The 27373-nt window shown below is 36.2% G+C and overlaps 1 protein-coding gene across 8 annotated transcripts in view; it reads left to right on the plus strand.

Moving 5' to 3' along the window:
• The window catches only part of LOC105279967 (glutamate receptor ionotropic, NMDA 2B), a 166077-nt gene that overhangs the window by 114739 nt on the left and 23965 nt on the right, over nucleotides 1-27373 (plus strand). For 7 of the 8 annotated variants that reach the window (XM_011340097.3, XM_011340099.3, XM_011340102.3 and 4 more), the window contains 5 exons: nucleotides 7021-7199; nucleotides 7574-7988; nucleotides 10243-10426; nucleotides 10969-11107; nucleotides 25646-25875. In XM_011340097.3, the coding sequence (XP_011338399.1) occupies nucleotides 7021-7199; nucleotides 7574-7988; nucleotides 10243-10426; nucleotides 10969-11107; nucleotides 25646-25875 (1147 nt within the window). Of the gene's footprint in view, nucleotides 1-662; nucleotides 1672-7020; nucleotides 7200-7573; nucleotides 7989-10242; nucleotides 10427-10968; nucleotides 11108-25645; nucleotides 25876-27373 lie in introns of all 8 variants that reach the window. The other variant, XM_011340101.3, reaches the window with a different exon arrangement.

Raw genomic sequence — 27373 nt, forward strand, 5'->3', positions numbered from 1 at the left:
CTCTAGATCCTCGCGAAATTATCGAGCCGATTAATCGAGAGTGTCGTAATTGCTTCCGGGCAATCTTGTCGCGATGCTTAGCAAAGAAATACTAATTATACAGCAACAGTGAATAACAGTTCGCCGAGAATATCATCGAATAATGAGCGGATAACAGATGCTCCGTTTAATCTCACACTTTGTTTCTTTATGCCACCTATTCAAATAGCGTTTAGCGTTCAGAGCATCGCATTGAGATATCTCATTATCAATACCGATCCTATATCAATTTAATGTTCAAGTATCCGTCTGTTGCGTTCGCTTGCGCGTATTGTAAGATGAAACAAACCTAATCTTCCTCAGGTCGAGAATGAAGGCGCGAGGAAAGAGAAAGAATTAAATAACGTAATTAAATACCGAGAACTTTAGTACCTATATGTCTAAAGATTAAAGGAGGATTTGTGGATCCAATTATTGGAGTATCTCAGTATTTAAGCAGATAAAACCTTACGTAGCTTGGATACACACAAGCTACTTAAACACTGAGAAAGAGAGAGAGAGAGAGAGAGAGAGTAGAAAATCCGCGAACGTAAGTAAGTTAACTGTGTAATATATTCGAGACTTGACTTGCAATTTGCGGATTATCCATTCAGCATGGAAGTGAAATCTTTTTTGTCTTTCAGTACCTCCCTAAGTGTCGGCGAACCGATAAACTTTCTCGATGTTTGACAAGTTTTCCAATCTTTGTGTCTATAAAGTATCGTGTCATCTCTGGTATACTGATGGAATCAAACTTCGTCTTCCTTCTCTGAAGTGTAATGTGATCGTGTTTCATTCGCATATTATATTAATGAAAGATATATGCATATTTATGATTCTCGATGTTAAATAATTATACGAACGTTATTGGAAATGATATTGTTCAAGTGTCTTATCTCGTTGTGATAGAATATCATGTATTTTCCATATGCCACGTGTGCATCGATTAAGTCTTAAATTATTGAAACAATGACTGTTGGGATGACTGTTATCGACGCGATTAAATAAAAGAAGAATACAAGAAGAAATCTAGCGAGGAAGAACGTGCGCAAGATGTCTTGCAATTTCTGAGCGTAATGCTTATCTTTGACCTGTAACAATGACGAAAGTACGAAAAAAATACGTCGTAGTAACAATATGAATTATGCGGGAATATGCATCGGTCACTCGTGGCCAATCCAGACTGTGAATCGTCGTCCGTGTTTTCAAAGATGTACCTGACTGTACCCGCAGTGGGACACTAAGTATTTTTTGTGGATATTGAAGCTAGGATTAAATTTCATCGAGTTTATAATTCAAGAGAAGAAATGATGCGTATGTTGCACGTCCTTCTGACGGCGAGTGCATTCGTCGTCTTGATCAGTGACGGTTCAAGAACACTGACTGGAACTCATCAAGAATGGAGCAACAAGAGCAGCAGCGGCAGCAGCAGCATCAACAACTCGCTGCCGAAGCTGACCGTCGGTCTGATAGTGCCGCACACGAGTTTCAGCGTGCGCGAGTACACGAAGGCTGTTAACAAAGCCATCGACAATCTGCACAAAGGTCACGCCAAGAGGAAGGATCAGTCCAGGTTCACCTTTCTGGACAAATACCAGTTCGTCCAGCGTCAGGTCATAAAGACCATGATGAAGCTCACACCGAGTCCGACAGGTAAATATTTTTGCGATCGATTGGGTCTCGAAAGACCGGTGCTCATTCCATCAGACGTTAATGGTTAACGTTCAATATCTTTATGTATTTTTGACAAATAAACTTTCACCGAGACGGGCAGTAATTTAAAAGAAAAATTTAGTAGCTTAATTAATGGTAAATAATTAATTAAAATAAATAAATTAATTAACAAAATATGCAAAATATATTATAACGTATATATAATATATAACACAATATAAGTGATAACAAATTAATAGATATATCGTTGAGATATGTTAATAAATGCGACAGTAACTAAATCTCAAGTAGGGTAATAATCGCAAAAAGGGAAAAAGATTACCTCCAATACCTGGTGTAGTAACATTTTTCACTGTTATCCAATATTATTCGAAGCCCGTGAACATCGTCGTGAGCAAACACGAGTGCGAGTGCGGACTGCTCTCGTAATTTCCCGTCGGACGACTCCAAGCCGGAGCGACGGGACGATTTCGCTGCGGGAAATATTTCTCTGCATGCTGTTCCGCCGTGGGTGATGTACGATTCTGTCGGAATTAACATTGGCGCGGTGCGTTTCTCCCACGTCCAAAAGACGACGTCCCGGAGAGCCAATATTTCAGGCTTAACCCACACGTTCGTGATGGGGATGTTCGTGTGTTTACGCGTTCGCTTCTCCACCCGTGGACATCGCTATATGATTCTCATGCCGGAAATTTCCTGGCCACGTCTAATATTTGGCAGCTGCCTGTTTCCAATCCCAATATTTGCGAAATGCCCGCGAGGGTGTGCCGCTTTAAGATAACGATACTGTGAACTTTAAACTACCCGTTACCATCCAGCTGATGTCGAGGAACGCGAACAGGCACACGGCAAGAAACGATCGCGTTAATAACGCTCGAGTGGTCATGGAGTGCAATTTCTTCGGCGTTCTTCGAAATTACAGGAGTTGCGCGGAGTATATTGTGATACGCAAATTTTATTTCATCGTAATTTACTTTTGCTCAGGGGAACTATCAGATAACGTAAAGGAAATATTTATTAATGCAGCAAATTTGCTGTAGTACTCGAATATACATTATACTTAGAATAATTTAACATGTATAAAAATTATTTAAAGAGATTAATTAAAATATAAATTTAAATTACGTTTTATGGAAAAGGACAAGCGATGGGATATGAACAATAAAAGAATAACTGCGATTGTAATCAATCTCAGGATTATTTAAATATATTTTGTATAATATATAATTGCAATAGATTTCTGATATTGCAGTGTGAATATTTTCATTTATAAATATGCATTAATGATTCAAATAAATTGTCGATTAAGTTTATATCATTTAACTGTATTAGGCATCGACTTTCATTACTTTCGTTTACGGGAATGCTAATATTTCTGCGCAAGCTTCTGGACTAAGGTATTTTCCTGGGATACGTTTGAAGTGCATTCAATTAAACTTGCGTCGTCAATTTGTTCTCTACAGTCTACGACAAGGAAGTTTGGAAACCATTGCGCCGTACTTTTATGGAAACCTGAATCCTAATATTTTCTCGTTATGCCAAATCTTCCTCGGATTCCAATTAAATAAAACTTCGGAATTTATGATTTACGGGTAGCCAGTCGCTATGTATCCGTACTCATAGGAAATGATCTGCGAAAACACGATGAAATAATTAAGCAGTAATAGATATATGTAAATGTAGCTTTTAACAATTACGCTGTGACAATTATATTATACAATGTTTCCATTATCCTAATTACATAGTTAACTCGTTTAACTTCTAATATGACTTCAAAGTGATATTTATGTCACATTTTGTAGAAGCTTTACATTATTTATTATTTTATATCACATAATATTACATTATATAACTTCAATCGAAAATTTCTCTACAAATTGAGCGATATAAATTTTATTAACCAAGGGAAATTGAGTAAAATAAATAATTTTGTAAATAATATATATATATATATATACATGCATATAATTATTCGTATCGCATAAACAAAATTATATATATATTTTACAATAGTTATAAGAAGCAAATTAGAAAAAATTTGATTGGAGAACATTTTTTATTAATATACCAAACAGAGATATTCTTACGTTGTTATAATTAAGAACATTGTGCAGAATAATTTCCTGCTTAAGTAGATTTGTATTGCTTCTGGTCAGACATGGTCAGTGGAGAACGCACTATAAGACCATCCAATCGGACACAATGCGTATCCAACACAATAATTTTTAAATGTTTGTCTGCACACATTTATTATAGCCAGGCAGAAGAAAACGACAGTTTCTTGTTATATTTGTATATGCATTTGCATTTATTCTAAAGAGCAGAACTTTTTGTGGTTACTGATTAGAGGATCATAGAAGCCTGTTTCACATGTTCAGTATTGGTTGATTAATTAGTATGCGGTTAAGCTGATTATCGATGTACAAACATCGAGCCACAACGACCAAGGTAGCGTTCCCAAGCCAGTATCCTCAATTACGACAGCATATATCATTAGCGATATAATTACCGGCGAAATATCTTCGTGACCAATTTCGCGGAATCCTCGATTTGTCAGGATTGTCGTTATTGGTATTGATAATCATTGGTCGGAATAAACGCGAGCGATTTCTGGCTCTCCGATGCAGATGCGTGCCGTTATTATTGATGCCTCGCGATTGACGGAATACGATGAGTTGCTGCAAATAGTATGCTCAAATGTTGCAAATACAATTGTGCAAAAAGTAATCTTGATAGATCACGTATTCCATTAGTCGAGTTCATGATTAATGCGGCGGTATAAATAGAATAATCTTGATGTTTCATGGATTGACAGATTTTATTAGATTACGTGGCATTCGTCGATTATGAAATATTTGCTAGCGTGTTGTAAAAAGAAAATTCCCGTGTAGAACATTGTTAGGGCCTAATATGAAAGTAAAGGCCCTTATAAAGAATAAATAGGGATGTCCTAAAAAGGGATGCCCTATCATTGCCACATCGTGGCCCGATTAGATATTATATTTTTTATTATTTCCTTATAAGGTCCCGAAAAACTATTTGTTACATACCATTCTAGGGCCATATTAATATTGAGGAAAATTAATCGGGTCCTACTTAGGACCCTATAAATTTTTTTACACGGGTTATGGCTGATATAAAAAATTATACAGATATTGTAAAATTAAATAAAACCAAACGATAATTTATCAGTCGAATGGGATAAGCAACGTCCACATTTTTTGCTTATTTCACGCGTCCACTTTAACATCTGCTGCTATACGCAGAAATGTCAGGCATTCCATTAAGAATTATTAATTTTTGTGAAACACGCAAAGTCATAAATAACCCATTTATCGGTTTAAACCAAATATCAACGAACAATAAATAATAATTTGCTTGTTAATAGCACTTGACGAGAGTTTAAAACAAACAGATCTGACTCGTCGAGTTTCTCAGCCACTCTGGCCATTTATCGCTTTCAGGCATGGTATATAATTGATAGATTTCGAAACGAACGCGATATTGCGAGATACCGTTTGTTATAACGTACACATGGAATCGAAATTTATCGATAGGTCAATTTCTTTCAATTTAAATTTTGTTCGATTGATTTTGTTGAATGTTAATGTAATGTACGCGCGAGAAATTTGAATAAACGTTTAAGACATATATCAGGTAAAAATATCAGGATGAGAAGGAAAATAACAGAAAGACATATATAAGCTCATATACATAGTAAGATTCATGGTATAACTCGATTTCACTACCATATATCTGCTAACACTATTAATAAATAACGAGTAAATAATCTTGTAACTTTAATTCGCTTGAATACATGATAAGATGCTTCTTTAAGTGCAAAGCTTGCGAAGCTTTTACGTGTGTTTGACAATTTTTATTGTACCAAGGTTTATCTTAGCAGACCGTAAGATACACATCGGCAAATTACGAACACATGGTCGACGAAACACTCAAGTCTAGTACACGCCAGGAACGGGGTAGTGTCTGATCAAAGGAATTCACTTTAATCGATTCGTCGTTCCTTGATACGAATTTAGCGTAGCTACATTCGTGGTACGACACATTAATTTAGGGCACATTATAATGCATAATACATGTGGAGAATTTAAACCACCGATAAAATATATCTGGAAAAGTATTTTGCATGATAATTCAGAGAGATATTGTTTCCTCCTGCAGATAAATATATAAGCTGTATTATACCATTACAAATAAAATTTCCGAGAAAGATATTTTTATTTATAAAAAAAAGATACGTTATATGTATTTGTACATATAATGTCCTATATAAAATGTCTTTTATTCTATATAAAACCACATTAACTTCATATTACGTACAATCATTCAAATAATTTCTATTCTATATTCATTTTCTTTAAAAGCAGAAAGCAAGATAGATTAAATGTATATTATTATTACAACAACTGTGACTGCGGTTTTGTTGACAATAATGCGTATGAATTCACGGTTGTCATTATCTTGAAATAACGTTGCTCACTAATACTAATATGACTACACAAATTCAATTAATTAATTAATCACACATGTTAATGGCATTTATATCAAAGGCATGAGTAGATTATTATTACATGCATTTCACCCATTTCCAATGATTATTGATTTCCATTTCATATGTTCGTCAAATTTGTCAAAAAATCGTTGCAGTTAAAAAGACGAATCAATCATAAACATTTATTTCTTGTTATTAAGAAAATCAAATTATTATTTTTTAAATCAGATATGATAGGTTTCTTGCGGAAGGAGAACTTCTGATATGCAAAGAAAGCTTAGAGAAACGCTATTGTTCGTTCAAATCTGGCTGCTATGCTTTCTCAGCATTTCCATTTTGCTTTTATACTACCTGAGTTCTCTACATAAATTGAATCAAATAAATCAAACAGAAGAAATCCTGCGTGACGAGGTAAAAATCCGTTAAACTCCAAGTTAGCCCGCATGCCGAAACAATAGAACGAAGGCGGAAACGGGGTTAGTCGGTCAGACGTGTCGCTGCGTGAGGCAGGTCGGAGTAACGCGTACCACCATCGTTTTATCTCTCGTTTTTCGAAAAATGGCCGTGCGCGTGATAAAGACGCGGAGATAAATTTAACGGGGAAGAATAACGTGGATCGTAAAAAGCTGAAACTGCAGGCACCAAATTTCCGCGCTCCCTGCTAAACGATAATTCATTCGAAACGTGAAAGTGCACTCAACGGTCTTAATGAAATAAAGGATCCATCTTTCGATCGACTGAATTATAGCAGAACACTTTCACCATTTTTATTAGCGGGATTATTGCTTATCGCGATGGAACGCTTTGTGTTTCAGCGATCCTGGACTCGCTTTGCAAGGAGTTCCTCTCGGCGAACGTGTCGGCTATCTTATACCTTATGAACTACGAACAATACGGGCGCAGTACGGCCAGTGCTCAATACTTTCTCCAATTGGCCGGTTACCTAGGAATCCCCGTGATCGCATGGAACGCCGATAACTCTGGCCTCGAGAGGGTAAGTTACAATTGGAGCAGAGACGACGAGGAATTTATGGACTCGCAGTTCCACCGGGCATGCAAACAAATGCGAACAATATCTCCTCGCGGACGAACGTTCTTTTCTTCTTCTCTTTTTACTGCGTTAAAAAATATTCCGATATTGGAATATGCGAGATGCGAGATACGAGATGCGAGATGCGAGATGCGAAATGCGAGATGCGCACAGTTCCAATAATAAGCAGCTCCGCACTACTTTTTCTCCATGCTGCTTATTCCCGGGGCATTTCCGGTAATGTGAAACCGGAACTAAGAACCGGACGCGGAAGTATACCGGTCGCGTATTTCCACGGACATTCGCGTGAGATATAACGTGAATTCCGTTGGTTGCAGCGGGCGTCGCAGAGCAGTCTGCAGCTGCAGCTGGCACCGTCGTTGGAGCATCAGACCGCGGCGATGCTGAGTATCCTGGAGAGGTACAAGTGGCATCAGTTCAGCGTAGTCACCTCGCAAATAGCTGGTCACGACGACTTCATACAGGCGGTCAGGGAGAGAATCTCCGACATGCAGGACACATTCAAGTTCACCATACTGAGCGCCATTCTGGTCACCGAACCGCACGATCTGCTGGAACTAGTCAACAGCGAGTCCCGCGTGATGCTGCTCTACTCAACTAGAGAGGAGGCTATTCATATCCTGACCGCTGCCAGAGACTACAAAATTACTGGCGAGAATTACGTGTGGGTTGTCACGCAGAGTGTTATTGAAAATCTACAGACCCCAAGTCAGTTTCCAGTCGGGATGTTAGGTGAGTAGCATTGCGACATTATATATAACATAAGCGGATATTTGCGGTCGCCGAATCCACAAATTTATACAAGTCCGAAATTCATATCGCGTTAACTCGATATGAATTTCGGATTTCTGGCTACGACAAATTACGGTTACGCCAAACTGCGACCCACTGATCTCATCATATGCGTAAAGAGCAATTAATTTTCACTAAATTTACAAATTACTATCTAATGTTGTTTAGCAGCAGTGGTCATTTCCACATTTGGGATGTAATTGAGTTAAGCTTTCTCGCAATGTTCCAATTATTATGTTATGTCATGTGACTATTTAAAAGGACAACTGAAACATATCCAGAAAATTGATATATTACGTACTGATCTTCTGTTAAAAATGTATTTGCAATTATCATCTTTCATAATTAAACAAAACAAAACAATTAATTTTATTATAGTAATTTTATTATATTTGCAAAATTTCGTAATTTAAACTTGAAATGAACCGTGTGAAATATGTACCTATGTATTGGAACGCAAAAACAATTTTTATTAGTTATTGATAGGAAGCTTAGAATTTATGCATGTATTATGTACTTCATATATCCTCTTAGATGCATGACCGAAGCGCGTCAAGAAGCCAAGAGTATGCGTTTGCAAACGCGTTAACATTCAAAGAATACGTCTTTTATCGGCAAGAATGAACGATCCCTCGCGCGGATAGATGGAAGAGTTATTCACACCGTGACCAGAATCACGGAAATATAAAATTGATTCCTTCCCCGAGATTCTCCCGAGAATATCCTTGAGGGAAAAATAAATTCGTCGAATTCCACCTAGTGATCCACACGGAATAACATACCTTGACTTGAATTTCTCATGTCTGAATATCCGCGGGCTAAAACTGGCGTGATAAACTAAACTTGCGCGATATAGAAAGCAAACATGTTCCGTTTTTAAAAAGTGATTACTACGAGAATCGTACAGAGCAAACGTTGTTCATATTCAATACTTTTCTCGACGCAGAAAGCTATTTATACTATTTAATTATTTTTACGGCTACATTTAGGAGTACAAAGGAGAAAAACGAGAGTTTCGAAATATTTTATGATTTAAACAGTTCATGAAAAATTTCCGGAATACTGCTATCGGTGATCGCGCGGAAGTTTAAGACACCATTTTACGTTTTGTGTAACTTTTACTAAATGTTAGAAATGTTTGACAAATGCTAGAAACAAACGTCACGTTCAAAAACATATTTACGTGATGCGCTAAAATTTTGTTGGCTTGACTTTCGCGATACGAGTTCGCTAGACAAAACGAAAAAGACGAGGATTCCTATATGAATTCTGCATCACCGGCATTTCTCGGCCTTGCAATACATCGATTTATCCTCACTCCTCTCGTCCCGCCGACACTTTTGATATTTATGGAAATGCAATCGGTACCCTGTGTACCGTGTGGCGTAAAAATCTGGCTGAGCGGAACATCTTGGCAAGTGTAAATTTTCGTTGAAAATCTCCATAAAAGGAAATATTCGCCATATCTATTGAGAAAGGACAGTTGAAAATCTCGAAGAAAAATAAAATTGACAGCAAGAATTACGGATCCCATGAGGAAATTCAACGTAAAATTGCGAAATTATTGAAATTTTTCTTTTGCTTCTATTTTCTCGTTTTATTATCACGTTGTGTGCTTCAAATTTATTTTTCATTCATTGTCTCTTCATATCATTTAAATGCTTAATGCGCTTGAGAATGTTTAAAATTAAAATACTATAAAAGATAAGAGTTTCCTCGGGAAAATTTAAAACAGTTGTGAAGAAGTGACAAGGCTACATTTTGCATCTTATTGGCGCACGGCATATATTTTTCTCTCAGATGGCTTTCATGCAACATAAACAGAACCGCGGATTTATACAGAAATGAATGAGCAAGACCAGAGTAAGCTGAAGCCCACTTACTGCAAGAATCCAATTTCTGTAAATGTCCGCAAGCTCGGGCGCGGCGACTATCAAAGCAGCTGAGCAATAAGCTTTATATTGAGAAATAGAATCTGCCTTCTGAATTATTTACAGGCTCGCTCAGTTGAGTCGTTCCTTTCTATCCAATTACTATCGGCAGAGATAGGTGAAAAATACGGAAAATCTCCGTCCTGCTCGACACAATTGAATTGGTCAGCGGTCGTGAAAAGCCAATATGAATCTCCCTGATAGTAAAAGCACTTTACTTTTTTGGTGTAATAAAATCACCTAATCCTTTTTTCCTCCTGCAGGTGTGCACTTCGACACCAGCAGCGAAAGCTTGCTAAGCGAGATCACAACAGCGGTCAAAGTCTACTCTTACGGTGTCGAGGACTTCATCAATGATCCGAGCAATGTGAATCTTAGTCTGAACAGTCAGCTGAGCTGCGAGGGCGCCGGTGAATCACGCTGGAGCACTGGGGATCTGTTTTTCAAGTAATTTTTACATAATTCTCCGTAAAACATGGGTCGATTTGTTCGTCGGAGTTTTCATAATCGTAACAGTTTCCCTACCGAGTAATCCTATTAGAGATCTTTCTTTCAGTCAGCAAATTTACCTTCAAATTCCTAAACTGTAAGAGTTTTAATCATCTGGTAATTAAAAGAGCTTTAAGTTTAGATAGGTATGCAAATTAATTTGGTAACTTTTTCACAAAAATGAAGATTAATTCTTTACAAAATTAAGTTAATTGTTCTACCGTGTCATCTAGTGTTTTATGTACATTTATAGCGGCATTTTAAAACTGCACTATTTAAATTTCAATATTTAAATTTAGAATGGTTAATAAGAATAAATAAAACTAAAAATTCTCAATAAACTTAGTTAAATATATATAAAATATATTAAAAATATCATACTTAATTACATTAGCTTCGAAATTGTTCTATCTCTAATAATATATAATAATAATTTTTCAATGAAATAATCGCAGCTTTTACGTCGCGTACTGTAACAGATTGCATTTTCTCTCCTCTAGATATTTGAAGAACGTTTCCGTTGAGGGCGATCACGGAAAGCCAAACGTGGAATTCACTCAAGATGGTGTATTAAAAGCGGCAGAGTTGAAAATTATGAATCTAAGGCCAGGAGTCAGCAGGCAGCTTGTCTGGGAGGAGGTAAGCTCAAATTATTCCGCGTACTCTTTAACGGTCCTGCAAAACTTTAGCTTTCGAATATTGCTGGTCGCACCAAGAGATGCAGCTCTCTCTAAGCGTTTGCAAATAAATACGTACGTAAAGAGGGACGCAAGAATAATTAAACTAAACTACCGAATTCTAAGACTGGAATCTCGACTCTGCTGAACGTTAGATTTCTTCTGCTAAATGCTATTTGCATGAATTTGCATAAACTTTGCATAACGAACGAAAAGAATTTCTATTGCAAAAACTTTTCATTCAAGTTGTGCAATTAGATGTAAGAAGCCACGAGCAGTTACACACTGGGAATTTGTTTTCACAATATATTCTTACTACACGAAAGATAAAAGTTATGACATCAAAGATGAATAATTCTTTCATTCAAAATGTATTTGTTTGCAGAAAAAGTAGATATTTGTAAAATGATTTTGCCAATTCTTAGTATATTGTATTTACACCAATTATTATAATTATTTGCAGCTAATCACTTGTAAATTGAAACAAAAAGTAAATTTACGCTATTGTATACAGCAACGCATTAAATCGGAATTGTTGAGAAAAGAAATTGATATCGTGTCGATGAAATATCTTCGGAGAGATGTTATCGCGTAGAGGAGCAGAATTTATTGCCCGCGCTACCGGAAAGGTTCAAAGGGCTCAGGCGCGCTACATGTACAATTCGGTGATTATTTCTTTCGTTAGATTTATGGCGCCGAACCACGTAATTGCAGGAAGCTTTAGGTTCCTTTTGCGTTTCGACGCCAGCGATATTTCTCTCGTCGTAATTTGCATGTAAGCGAATGTCGGAGCGAACCGCAAACGAAGCGGTGCAGTCCATTAATCGACTGAACAACCTCGTTACAAAATCTTTCGTCGTTTTCTCATAGAGCAAGGCGCGTTGAAATCCGCGATAATAAATTAATGCGGATATCTGCTAAGTCTCGGATTCGCGTTGGTCGGATTCCCATAACGAGAATGCTACACGTTCATTGTCACGTTGGTGCTTTCTGGAAATCATCAGGCTTGGATGACTCGTAATCGCATTATGAATCGTCGCGGCTGGATATTTCAAAATAATCGTGTCTTCCTTCACCGGCAACGGTGGCGGTAACACAATTGTCACGTAAGCAACAATACGGGGGACCGCACCCTAGTGCTTCGCGCCGTGGATAAAACCATTATGACATCCCTTAGCGCTCGCTATGGAAATTTCCGACCAAGAGGATATCGCATGTACGAGAGAAATCTTTTAGAGGAGTCCTCGTCAAGGAAACCCTCGTTGTGAAATTTTATTATTCGGCATTCAGAGGTTTACTCTAATAAAGTGAAGTTACTTTAGTACAGTCTCTAGTACTTGAGTAATAAATAAATAAAAGCGACGAGAATACTGTATTTTCTCTTGTAGCTTTGGAGACAACTAATTACGCAAACACAAAATAATTTTCGTTGCATGCGACACTTATTGCGTTGCTCTCCTCCATTTTAAGAAAAGGTAGCGGGAAGGTAAAAGTACTTGTAAACACGGAAATGTAGACGAGAAAACATATGCGACTATTTATTTTACTAAAAACAAAATTTATTACTATAATTTATTATTAAAGAATTATTTTATTTATCGTGGAAATTTATGCATAAATCGCGAAAAACAGTTTTAAACTATTTTTAATCGTCACTATTACACTTTTATTATTACTCGAGTCATTGTAATTGATCGATCTATCTAATGATTTATAATTTACATAATTTTATAATTTATAATTTATATAATGATTTACATTTCTCTTTAATAAATCATAGAAAATAAGTATAAGCTCGCGTCTGATCTTTTACCCTTTGTCAGTGCTATCGTAACGTGTCATTGAGCATTCGTTCAAGGATTTTCCTGTCATTTTGTAAGTTTTAACGGCGGTATTAAGTTTCGCAAGTTTGATGAGAATTCCGTTGGAAATGCCGGCAAAGTTTAACTTTACCCTTCGCCGTTTCGCTCACGTGAATCCATCTTTGTTCGGCGTGTCGTTTTATTCGCAAAATTCTTTCGTCTCCTCATTAAAGTTTTAAACGTCTGCATTTTGCGGAAACCGCGACGTGTCTTAATGACGAGGCAAGCATGAATTTATCGTCTGTTCGCTTCGGTAAATCCGCCATTCATACTAGATAATCTCGCAGCCAAGGCAGACTTCTTTGCTGAACGGAGTTTTGATAAAGCTCTCTTGTATTTCGTGAGACTGTTCATAATATATTATGATCCACGGCGGCGCTTTCTCAGTCTGTATTCTGATAAAATATTGTTCCAATATTTCCCTGTTTGATGTTAGCTTCGAGAAGGCACGGCCCTTTTTCCGTGTGACATTATTTTGCACTTTGAAGATTTATAATTATGCCGAGTAAAATGAATAACGACTATCCTTATCACACTTGAGTGTTTTTACATAAATATTATTCAAAACTTTTTTTTAAAATTAATTTAAGTATATCTCTTGCTCAAAATATTCACGATTTATGTTTACTTAAATTTGTAACAAACTTACTATTCCTTAAAATAATGCTTTCTTTTCTTAAAACTGCGTGTTACGGTTTTTAAACTACTAAATTTTTTGACAAAGCAGTAGAGAGAATCATTGTACATTAATATTATACATTATCAAAAGATCCTGCACTTCCTGTTTTATTCATTAATCAACCCAACAATGATCCGACAGTTTTATAATAGAGTTTGGTGACTCGACAGGTTTTAATGTACCCGGCAATGCCTACGTTCATCATATTTCAGATAAAAGAGAAATTTACATAGAAGTTCTTTTCGAGTTTTTTTCATTAGCAAAAATTACTTTCGTGAATGATTAATTTTTTAGAGAGTATCTAAGCTTTATAACCGTTTTATTAAAGCCATATAAAATACATAATAGTTTCTTTCAAAAATGTATGTTTTAGTTAAATACATTTTAGCTAAATAAATTTAGTAATAATAATTTTTTTGTAGATGGGGAACAAAAGATGAAATACATTAAAATCGCAACATTGTAATTTTAGTTAATTGTCCAATCCTGATTTTTCTCAAGAAAGTATTTAAAAAAATGAAACATCTATATGAAACTTAATTAATGTTTTAATACTAACGTAATGTAATGGTTCTTCGAGATGATAAATAAACACAGAGTATAAATGCACTAAGAACAACATGATCAATATTTCTTTTTAAATTGTACATTAATCACATGCAACGCGTTTACATTCGCGCGGGGGGTGGAGAACGGGCAGTGAGCGATAGTATAATTAAAAGGCTATTAATCCAGCACCCAGCTCGTCACGTAATGAAAGCTGCGCTAAAATTTCATTTGCTTTTCTACGAGCGAGGTGACGAGACGCGAAACTTTGTTATCCCAGCGTTCGCGACCGCCTCGATCCCAACGATTCGTACGCGCGCGAGCGTAGAGTCACGATTTTAATTATTTCCTTTAATTCGGCGAGCTATAGATATAGCCCGGACGCTTCTCCGTTCACATCTCTTGCATCACGCTCTCGCCGAAACGTCTGGTATTTAATTATATCTTTCATTCATACCACGTCAGCGGAAATCATCGCCGGTAGACTTTGAGACGCCGAGGTTGCTCCCCGTTCATTCCGCCCTGTGACAGTGACACCTCCTTCCGTTTCACCGCCAGAAATAATTAATTGAGATATCGAAGGTGAGTTTCAGGTTTCCTGCGTGAAAGACCGAGCTGACAAGTCTTAGACAAGAGTTATAATGCAAGGAAAGGATGGTAAATTATAATGCAAGGAAAGAAGCGCGTTGAAATTAAAAATGCGAAGCAAATTAGTATCTCTTAATCTGATTTTATTAACTAACGGCGGTTGTTAGAAGCAGGTGGATGATGTACTTGGTCTCTCGCAAAAAATATCGAGTCTAGAATATTAATGGTTTGTGCCGTATAATGCATATCGGTATGGCGTAAATAATGCTATTGTATGCAAGCTACCTCGTGCTGCGAGTTCTATTAGAATCTCAAAGGCAAAGGAAATGTTTAGCATCCTAATGGATGCATAATCAAGCTTAACCACCATTTTAAAATCTCAAAGAGAATATTTTGATATACAGAAAATATCTACATGTAATAATTCCTCTATACAGTTACATATAGACGTTCTGCCATGCATAAAGGTATTTTTTTTAATATAATTACGAAGATTAATATTTTCTAATCACGCGCAGGAGAGCTTTCTCTGCGAAAAATTATATCTCATATCCTCTCAGGGCATTTTTTTCAATTACACGTTTTTGCAACGGACACTTCCAATCGATAAATGAATTTATCTGATTAAAGTCGCACTTACTTGCGCTAAGACTTCAAGGGAAAGTAAACCTTCCTTTTTGATACCGTTCCTTCTCGGTACTCTCAACGGATGTCAGGCTCTCGTCAAAATTTCAGCGCTGTCGGCGGTGCAACATTTTCCGCGCATTTCACTATTAAATTGCCGGCCCTTCGCAAAATAAGCGGATTATCGGATCAAAGTCCGCCCGTATCCCGAGCGGCATCGCGCGTGAAACGTGCCGATCGACTTAATCACGTTAGGTACACCCGCTAAATCCCAATTCTCGGCGCAAGAATCGCGTTCAACTCGTCACGAAATGTAGTTTACTCGCACTCCCTTTTGCGCTTGTACTCGCGTAAAATTGGGTCGTCACTTTGGAAACTGGAACTAGAATTAATTAATATGCATGCTCGTTTGTCGATATAATAACGTGTGGTGCGACAATCTGTGGTCTGACAATCAATTCTACACATGAGCTAATATGTGGCAAATGCTTGCTATTTGGTCGATGCTGCAAACATGACCTCGGTGTGAAATAAGCTGTGTTAAGTACTGGAGAAAGCAATCTTCACTGTAGCTAGATTTTACTTCATCATTGCCTCCAATTTGATTATTCTTCATTATTTATTTATTCGCGTTTCTGTGCCGTTTTATTATTATTCATTAATTTTGAAGTTAGTTCACTCTGGTCTTTTGTATTTTGTTTAAGTTTTCTCTTTTATATCTTTTTATTTATTTAACTATATATATTTACTTGAAAAAGAGATGAAATATATTCCTCAATGTCCAATTCAATATTCAACGATTTATTAATTTCTCGAACACCCGCGTATATTAAATATTTGATAAAAAAGTACGCAATAAAAAATTACATTATTTAAATAAAAGCAAGTTATAAAAATGAAATATTTTAAATTTCGGAAGGCTGATAAGATTTACTATCATTCTTTAAGATTTTGCAAGCGAATGACATTAAGATAACGATATCGTACGTGACATGATTCGTAGCAGATTGAAGATGCTAATTGATAGTTGAAGATGCGAGTGACTTAGCAATGATTGCACAAGGGCTCAGGATGCAATGCGGATATGAGCAATTTACCTTGAACTCCATTTCGCGTTCGATGAAACTCGATAAGTTTAACCAGTTGCTACTTCCTTCTTTCAAATAGCGCGTGTATTGTTTCTGCTATTGCACTAAATATATATATATATACAGGGTGTCCCGGGTTTTAACCGACAAACTGCAGGAGCATATTCTACTAGTGGAAATAAGAAAAAATTCTTATATCGAGTTTGCTTAGAAATGCTTTATTACAAAGTTATAAACCAATATTGAAAAGAAATATGAGATAAGTAACAACGGAACATAGTGTAGAATTTGGAAGGTCGAAGATGTTTATGTTATGTGTATTCACATGTATTCATGTTCACTATGTTGAAACGATTCAGTATGATTGTTACTTTCACAACAGTAGCTGTTAGATTTCAATCGTCGTGTGAACTAGAAATTACTATCAGAATACCAAAAGTGTTTTCAAATGAGGAATACACTGATATTCATTTCGTGTACGGATTCTGTGACGGAAATGCACGAGCTGCCGTACGAGAGTATCAACGTAGATTTCCTAACAGGAGAGTACCAGATAGATTTAAAGCAACGAATTACTAATTCAGTTACTGAGATGCAACAAAATTTTCAGGAATGTCGTACTGTAACAAAGTCTGTACTACGTCGATGTCTAGCTTGTATCGATGTGCAAGGACAACATTTTGAAATGCGTCACTAAATCATTGCGTACATAATTTTTATTTTTGTGAAAAAATCCGTTGTTACTTATTTCATATTTCTTTTCAATATTGGTTTATAACTTTGTAATAAAGCATTTCTAAGCAAACTCGATATAAGAATTTTTTCTTATTTCCACTAGTAGAATATGCTCCCGCAGTTTGTCGGTTAAAACCCGGGACACCCTGTATATATATTCTCGCAATTAATATTTCTTCGTACTAATAATTTGTTATGTAGATTCAATCAATTTGTTATGTAGATATAATCAATACTGATAGCACACATACATATAACTTTGGCAATATTTTTTAAATTTCGAAATATTCTCGATATTCTCAATTGTAAGACTAATAAAAATCAAAATATTAAGCAATTATTATATACAATTTATAAAAAATATGAATATAAATATTTTTAAAATAAATATTTTTATTTTGCGATATTACACTATTCATATAAACTCGTTTAATTACAAGACATATATGAATTGTTTTCTCTGTAAGACATAATCATGAAATTTCACATTGTGTCATGAAATCGTTTTCGTTACGAAACGCAATTTCGCGAAACATACATTACAACTAATTAGCATAGGCAAATTAATTGTATCGAGTTATATAAATAAATCGTATTGTGTAATATATATAATATTTGCACAGTTGTATGATGTTAATTGACTAATTTATATATTGCAATTTGTATGTGCGAGATAAGTTATGATTTTTGGTAATCAAATAATACAGGGTGAAACTCATACAGAATCGAAAAGTCCTTATCAATGGCCTGCCAAAGCCAGCTGCAGCGTTAGCAAAACGTTAACGATCAATTTTCACCGTTCTCAATGACTGTCACCAAACTCCCGGTAGTATGTACCATTCGCGACAACGTTTGCGTCAGTTCACGAACATTTAGATTTTTTACAGTGCGTAAACTATAACGGGATATTCCGCGATATAACCAGCCGATTTCACGCGATTCTTTATTTTTGCGCCGCAGAGCCGTATCGATTTTTTCGCTGCGTCCTACATTCTTCTGGACAAAAATGGATTCCGAGAATCCTGAACGATCCGACGGATTACATGGCAAGCTCTCCATGCGAAATCGGGCGCGATAACAAAAGCGCTAAGAAGGAAAAATCAATTAAGGTAGAATGACGTGTATCCTCGAAGAATCGCGGCAAACAGGGAGAAAATTGGAATACACAGAAATAATTGAATAGATTCCGCAATATAACGTGAAACGAGTTACAACGAGATACAAGAAACGATGAAAATTGAATACTTCAGCGGAATTATGAAGAATAATAGTAATATACCTATATAAAACGGATTTAGAGAGCGAGTAGAAACGCAGAAATGCCAATTAACTGGTGCAGCAACGTGATGGTTCTGCAACGTGCGGTACCGAATGAGTCATTATGTAACATTCAATATCTAAAGAAACGTTACATGTTTACGTCACAGTGAATTTCGAGGTTTCGGAAAACTAGGACATTTTGTCAGTAGCAATAGGTATCGCAGGCGCGCCAAGCTCGTGAGAAACACGAAGGCGATGCCAAATGCGATGTACGGCTACTTTAACTAATTTTTCGTGAAGTTGAGAAACGCGAGAGCGCTATTGGCACTTTAATAAAAATGTGCCGTAAAACGTGTGTCAGTGAAATTTCTGACTGTGCGGTTGAAACCTGTGACAATCCTTTTGGCACGTTACCAGGATGCTGCATTAAGTGTTAAAAGGACAGGACGTGACTCCTTCCGCAAATAGCAAGCGCAACGCTTGATAGGCATTGATCGCGTGTAAATTGTTAGCTGTAAGCGCGCCTCGAGTAATTAATCAATTATCGGGGAGGAAAGCGGTGGAAGCTTGAAATTAACTCTCACCCGATATATCATGGTGGTCACTTGAAGCTTTTCGACCGAGCGCGTGATGTACATACGTGATGAAGCATGCATGCATCCCAGTACCTAAGATACGTGGACACAGCGTTGTGAGCTAATTAGCGAAATTGCTCGAATAACGCCACCGACGTCCCCGTTGACTTATCAATGGTGTTAATTAACCATGATACAGGATGAGATACAGAATGGGAAAATCGATGTATCGCGCCTGCGATTGCAGGGGACCGTTCGTTTTCTTCACATATTATTTATATAAAAAATTATCTTATTAGTTATTTGGCAATCATATATATATACATATTGCATTTGCGTATTCTAAACTAATAATTTTTAACATTTAGTCTATACATATTGAGTAAGGATTATGAAAGATAAAGATATATCCGCTTCTCCTACTCACTTACTAGAGTCTATATGTAATACAAGGTATACGTTTTTATTTTTACATGTCAGTAGAACTGATTCGTTTCATCGAATTATTAATTACGTATAATATCTTGTATTTGAGAGAACTTCTTTCAGAACATCAAATTGCTTCTTCTTTCTCTCTTCTTCTCTTTTTCATATATTAAAGTTTTTACATTTTTATAAGTACAAATAGGTATTCTTTCTGCAAATGTGTTATTAAATATTTTATGATTGTAATACGTTAAATTTCAATTTTTCAGTTAATGGACTGAGAAATATAAATTATTTTCTCTGAATATTCCTGTCAATATTTCCAAGTCAATAGACGTATGGAAATTGTGCATTCGCTACATAAAATCATTTATTTACTACGGAATCATTTCGCTCTAATATATTTATTAATTGCGGAGAACATTCGAAGTACGTTATACAATTTTCTGTTATTGGACATCACCGCAATTTGTAAATGTAAATAATTTTATGCGTGCACAGCGTCATTATAGTATTAATTTTTCTCTTTCTTTCTCTCTATGATATGAAGATCATCTCATTTACATGAATATTTCTCATTTTAATTCATTAGCGATTCATGGCAAATGATAGTGAAAAAGGTTCGAGATAAAAGTGAATAGAAAACCACAGCACGTGCAACTTATAGTGCTTCACCGTTTTATACCAAATCGAAAATGCAAATTCGTCGGCGATTTAGAGTGCAATAACTCGTAGAATCCTCAATGAATGGGCAGCGCCAGGTGTGCACGTGCCGCGTATGCGTTTTCCTCTGCTGAGTTCTTCAAGTTGCAGACCTTTCCTATTCACGATGCCCTCGAAAGACAGCACTATGACCTCCGAGTAATCTCGAAAATCATCTTCGACGAAGAGTGCTTAGGCGGAAATTTATGTCGAAAATTTTGCACATTAAGAGATCAGGCGGTCCAGTAAGATCATTGGAATCGTGCCAAATCCATCGGATTTGCCATTGGATGTATCGCCAGAAACGGATTCGGTAAAACGTGGACAATATAAAACGCGCACGGTGTAATCCCCATTTCTCCATCCCCATTTTGCCCGACCGAGCTTATCGGAGGGATGGTCATTGCGGTAGTTTTACGTCGCGGTCAAAACCCTAGCGGCCTAATTAACCATTCACCCCCTTCACCCTTCCTCCATTCTTTTCTTACGACCTTTAGCATTTCTTCGTTCGGTGAATTTCTTGTATCACACATCGTTGAATTTTTAAACGTTCCCGGATGTGCGATCAAGGGAGAAATAAAGAATAACGATCGAGAGTCACGCTGGAAGTGGTCCAACAGTTGGATTGAAAAGTTAAGGGCCACCGCCGTTAAATGGGGATTGATGTTCCTTTGGGACGTGTTGAATCCGCATATTCCCGTTTCTTGGAATTTCACACATGAAACACGTTAAATCAAAGGAATGAAACAAAGGAATGAAACTCGAAATCCTTCTGGTTGCATAAGTTCTTGCCTCGAGAATTGCTTCCATAAATTGTTTGTGTATTACAGAATTTCTTTTCCCATAAATTTCCAATTCCGCAATCTTGACGAAGCTATTTTTACCGTAATTCTTTTGCAGATTTGCCAATATCGATAAATCAATTTGCGTTTTCCGCAAAAGTGAAACAATGAATATATCAGAACTAATACACATGAATAGATTACAAGGCGACATGTACACTGTGCGACACAATACACTGAGAATAATTTTCACAGTTTAATATGCACGAATAGATCACAAGGCGACATGTACGACATAACACACTGAGAATAATTTTCACAGTTTAAATAGCCGTCATGCACACTTGATATGTCAGTTTATAATATTTCGTAACTGCGCCTACTATAGTTATTATAGTGGAAAGTTCCGTCGAAGTTTACTGCGCCAAGCGGTAAACTGGTTAACAAGACGCAACTACTAACATTTCCGCGAACTAAACAGACGACATAACTTATAATTAACGAGTGATGATGCACTAACGAGACCGCGATAATTAGGCAATTCCATGAGATTTTATAGTACATTCATGTTAATTTCATGTCAAAAGCACGTCTGCCTCCGCCCTGATGAACACGGCGGCGAACATCGAATGCCAAAGAACGTATTACGGCGTATCGCGTGGCACAGTTAACCACGTAATATTCAGTTCACATGATGAACCCGTGAGATGTTCATTAATTCATCGCATGTTAATGTAGTCATTAATTCATCACTGGTGCTTTGTAGGGAGTACCGTGGCGCGCAACGCTCCGCGAGATATTTCCCGGCGAAAGAGTTTAATTTCCGAGTCTGCAGTTTACTATAGCGCTATCGCGTTGTATCGCTCTACTCCCAATTTAAATTAAGTTAGATAATGAACAAAGCAGAGCGAGAGATACCCGTCATTCTTCTCGTTATTAATTATTGCAGACGTTAATAAAATGCAAATGCAATATCGGCGAATGCAGATTCGGAAACAAAATTGTGAAAATTGGCGCAAAGTCGTCGTTTTCATTTCCTTATTTACAACACGAATAATTAAACTACTGGCGACACGCATAATGCGCGATTGTTTAAAATTCTGTATGCTCTCGGGTCTCACAATTCCTGTCGCGGTTCCTCCATCCCTCCCGACGCTGCTCAAAATTTACGATCATCCCAGTTGGCGTTCTCCCTCCAAACGCGCCTCTATTTATCGTGCATCCCGTTTGACGTTGTTTTCGTTAATCTCACCCGGATCCGACGTAACCGCGCGTCGGTGCACACGGCCACAGACGCGCCCGTTGCAATCCCGCCATAAACGGGAGATTTTCCGTAATGGAGCACACACGATATGGCATCTACTGTGGATGTGCATCCTACTATTAATTCAGGGAGCGCGGATTGATGGGCACGAGATCGAGCAGTCCCAAATGTATGCAACGCGCCTCGAGCTTCCAGTCTTTAATTACGAATGCATAAATCTCTCGGATGATCCCGCGACCTTTTTTCTAGCGAGGAACTTGATAGGGGGCCTTCCGATTTTTTCACCTTCTCACAGTCGGGATGAAAGGGAGACGATCATATAAGGTCGCGCACACGAGCACCGCGTATATGAATTTTCATGGAGATATGCTCGGTGTAGCCTACTACTCTCTCGTGCAGTATCGGTTTCTAATATATAGATTTCTCGGGCGTATCCGAGTGCATCGTCGGCGAAGGGGCTTTACATATTCAGAAGTTAAGTGACGCTCACACCAGAGCGATGCAATTTCATTTTATTGGCCCCCAATGCGCTCTGAAAGTTGTCTATGTGCTCTGACTGCCTTCTTTGAGCAGTGGCGCATGATTGTCAAATAAATTCTGACGGCTGACGGAAAAAAGCCTTGCAAATGCAACGAAGCGTGTTCGGAGCAGCGAAATGAGCCAAGTGAGTTGAGCGAATGTTACATTATCAGTGTAAACTGTAAACTGGCCTAGTTTGGCCGCGTGTTCTCATCGCCGTAAAATTACTTGTTTGAATGGGCCGTTTTGGAATGCGTGGAATCAATTTACGTTTGAATACACTCGATTAAATGTGCTGAGAGGAAGTTAATGAATAATCGATGAACCGTGATGGAAACAGATACACACTGTGTTTGGAATTTCAAAATAGATATATATCTATTTAGAAAGCGGACGAGAGTGTAAGTATCGCGAAAAATTTATGATGTAAATTTAAAATGTAATCGAGCATATTTTTCGTAACGTAATCGAGCATATTTTTTATAATAATACATGGAAATATTTGCAATGATATATGGAACAGAAGAGAAAAAATTACGTAAGATGACATTAACAAAGCTTTATGATTTTGTATAACAATGCTATGCGGAATTTATTGTACAACTTTATTTTATAATTTCATTTTTATCGGCTTTTTGCGACAATATTCGCGAGGAATAATTCCGGTCTCATCTGTTCTAGGTATTTTGAATAAATCGATTTTCGATACTATGTAACGAGAGGAAAAATTGATACGTGTACTGCTTTGCAAAGGTTAACGCATTAGCAGATAATCTTTGTGAATGTTTTCTAGTTCTTTTTTTCTGACATGATACGGAAAGTATTCTTCATAAATTCGATAATTTAAATTCGATCTTTAATTACCGGAAATCAACACCATCCACATATGAGATCTTTATTTTATGAAAAAGCATCACTGAAAAATATTACTTCTTATTTCTTTTAGTTATATCTGAGCCTTTTTTCATTATCAATCTTTTTTATAATAAAATATAATATTTAATTATTTTATGAAAATAATTTATATTTTAGTAACTGCTTGTATATATATATATATATATATATATATATATATATATATGGCAAAAAAATATAATTTAATGAAGAAATAAAACAAAATAAATATTAATTTTCCATGGCAAAATCGAGAGAATCAGTATTCGAGAGAATCAATATCAGTAATGAAAAGTATAAAAATTTTTTACCTTTTTTGTTAAAAAAGTTTTTGTTTAATACCATTATATGGTCATCATTATTATAATGGCAGCACGTGACTTTGCGTATTCACAATTATTAGAAATCAATAGATTTTATTTTCTCACAGAGCTTCCAGAAATGTGACGCGAGATGTAGAAGAGCGTTTTCAATGCTATCCACGTGTCTTTTCAATATGACGGTCACGTATTTTCACTCGCGTGACTCGAGTCGACCGTATGTTTCACGATGTGTGGAAATGTCTGGTGTATATGCAAACGGTTTTAATTGCCGGCATAAATTATGTGCGCGTTATTCCGTTACTCATCTACGTACTAGTAAAAACTACTGAAAAGTGTTGCTGCGTAAAGATATGTATTTAATATTACATAATATCATTGAAATAAGTACGGAATTGATATTTTATGTACTGATCACTCGTTACTAATTATTTTTCGTGCTTCCTCTCAAACATTATTGATATATTTAAATAATTTCTCATCTTTACTATTCGCATATACATAATTGACAAGTGATATATACTCTTCTATATTTTTGTTTAAAATTTTAAGGGACTTTTTTCAAAATGTGATTAAGTTCCTCCTCTGTCTTACTTCTTTTTTAAGAAACAAGGAAAGTGACTAAAGCTCCCGTCGATCGGACTGATCATTATCGCAATGCTAAATTTTCTAAGGTGGTAGCATCGGCAGTGATGGATGTATCATAAAATTTTCATCGACATTGACTAATGGCGCTCCATTACCTAGCACAGTTTCGTCTGAATAGGAAGTAAATTGCAGCAGCGGCAGATACGGGAAGTAGTTGAGGTATACGACGAGTTTTAGTTTAGATCGGTGTACAAGCAATCCTTTTTTCGCGCTAGCTCGTCATGGAGCGTTTCAGAAAAGCGTCAGAAGAAGTTCGTAATTCCGCTTTTGTTTCATTGTCGCTTTCTTCTCTGTTGAAAACAACTTTATGTGAACTTAACTATAAAGAACAAGTGGCACAGAACTTCAGATAGTAAACCTAAGGCTGTATTGTACAATATCTTTTATAAACATCGAAAGATAGTTTTAAATATCAAGAAAGTCTCTCAATCGAGCTTTTAGTAACATTATATAAAATAACATTATATAAATCCATTATATAAAATACACTATATAAAACATTATATAAAATAACATTATATAAATCCATTATATAAAATACACTATATAAAACATTATATAAAATATTACTGAAAGCGCGATTGAGAAACTTTCTTGAGAATTTCTGAAATTATATATCTTAAGCAATATTTTATAGAGTTGTATTTTTTAAGAGAAATCAGAAAATATCTCATCAATATCGCTAATAAATTTATCAACAGCAAAGTATAAATTATCTGCAGAAGGAAAAAGAGAAAAAAAGAGAAAAGAGGAAGAAAAAGAGATTACACAGAACTGCAAGTATGATAAAGATAGATAACACATATTTTAAATTTCAATTTCGTGCCGAATAATTGATGTCAAATGTTCTCTGTGCTCTATATCTATCTTTATCTTTGCATTAGTTATTTAATTACATTATTAAAAATTGCGACACATTAAAAGAAGGTTCACTGAACTGAAAAGGCTACGTTTGACCGCATTTTTCTGTCTGCTTGTCTCTCGACAGATCGGCGTCTGGAAGTCCTGGGAGAAGGAGGGTTTAGACATCAAGGACATCGTTTGGCCGGGCAATACCCATACGCCTCCACAGGGAGTGCCGGAGAAGTTTTACCTCAAAATAACCTTTCTGGAAGAGCCGCCCTACATCAATCTTGCACCGCCCGATCCTGTGACCGGAAAATGCCTGGTGGATCGCGGTGTTCACTGTCGAGTGGCCAAGGACTCCGATATGGTCGAGTAAGTATGAGAAATTGGATTCTTTTGTCGAGAGGGGAATACATTCATCCGCCAATGATCTTACGTCTCCGACATATCTATACGTTCGACCATTTACGGATTTGCGACTCTACATGAACAGTCGATAGCATATTCACGTTTGAATTAATTTTTTCCTCTTCTTCGACTATTTATCTCGGATTACTTTCATATCTTTTTTATTAATAGTTTCTCGAAGATTATATATATATATATATATATTTGTTATGTATATTTTATATTTATATTAAAATAATTAAATAATTTGTATTGCATCTTGAAAAAATTTTGCTTTTCACACGCACTATTTTTAAATTATTTCAAAACTCTCAAACTAATTCGAAATAGTTACAATCGGTTCGTAGTCACATGTCACCTTGTTAGAAGCACTTTCGGTTAATTGTTAAAAATACTATTTGCAATATTTTTTGTATTCGTGTAGTACGATTGATTAATATTTTTACAAGATAAATAATATTAATCACACAAATTATTGAAATATATTACGTTCGAACTTTTGAGATGTGTACTACTATATTTTTGTATTAATTATTATATAGAGACAGCTACAGAGTTTGGATGTTTTTATGTTAAGAAAAAGCTCATGGTGTGTTTTATGTAGCTATTACTCATACGGACTTTATGCATACGACTCATGAGATTAAGTGGCACGACGATAAGCGTGTCTGCTCCTGAGGGAATAGACTACTTGGAAACAGCGTCTGGCTGCAGATATATCAGTACTACTTAACATCAAAATATCAACGCTTCATATAATGATACATGGAATTTACATTTTCTTTACTTTCTCATTTTTACTTTCGAAGCAAAATAACATTAGAAACATGCAAAAAGAAAAACTAGAATTACAATATTACATAAAATTAAAAAATACTTTACATGTTATTTATATTATCATTTATATTGTACTTTTATTTTTGCAATCAGTGGCATGAATTTACGAAATAAGAGGCAATTAAATAACTAATGCAAAGATAAAGATTATAAATTACCAGGTTTTTTATTTCCAAATTTCTTTTCAATTTTTTATTTTCTTTTTACTATTAGTTTTCATCAAAGTGGACACACACATGCTAGTAATTTACGAATGTATTCTTATCATGCGATACTGCGTGATACCAGCATTACGAACGCCGATGTATTCTGGCCACATTCGTACTATTTAACATACAAAATTAACTGATTAAATTCCAACGAACTTGGCGTTGCTTTTAAGCAAAGGCTACATATTAGACTCGAGCTTCGCGACACGCGACACACTTATTTCGTTTACAAGAGTGCTCTAGCAGAGTAATCGTGTCGCTTCTACGTCAACTTGGAAAGAGCCTTGTTCACATCAAATGCAAAATTAAAGGGCCAATCTTTGAAAGCATCGGACGACCGAAGCCGGGCTAATGCTCGCGCTTCATAAAAGCCAGGAGTCGACGTTCATTGCACGTGATGACATTTATCATGCGGT

Source organism: Ooceraea biroi, chromosome 1 (assembly GCF_003672135.1).
Source record: "Ooceraea biroi isolate clonal line C1 chromosome 1, Obir_v5.4, whole genome shotgun sequence".
In the NCBI taxonomy this organism is placed as follows: Eukaryota; Metazoa; Arthropoda; class Insecta; order Hymenoptera; family Formicidae; genus Ooceraea; species Ooceraea biroi.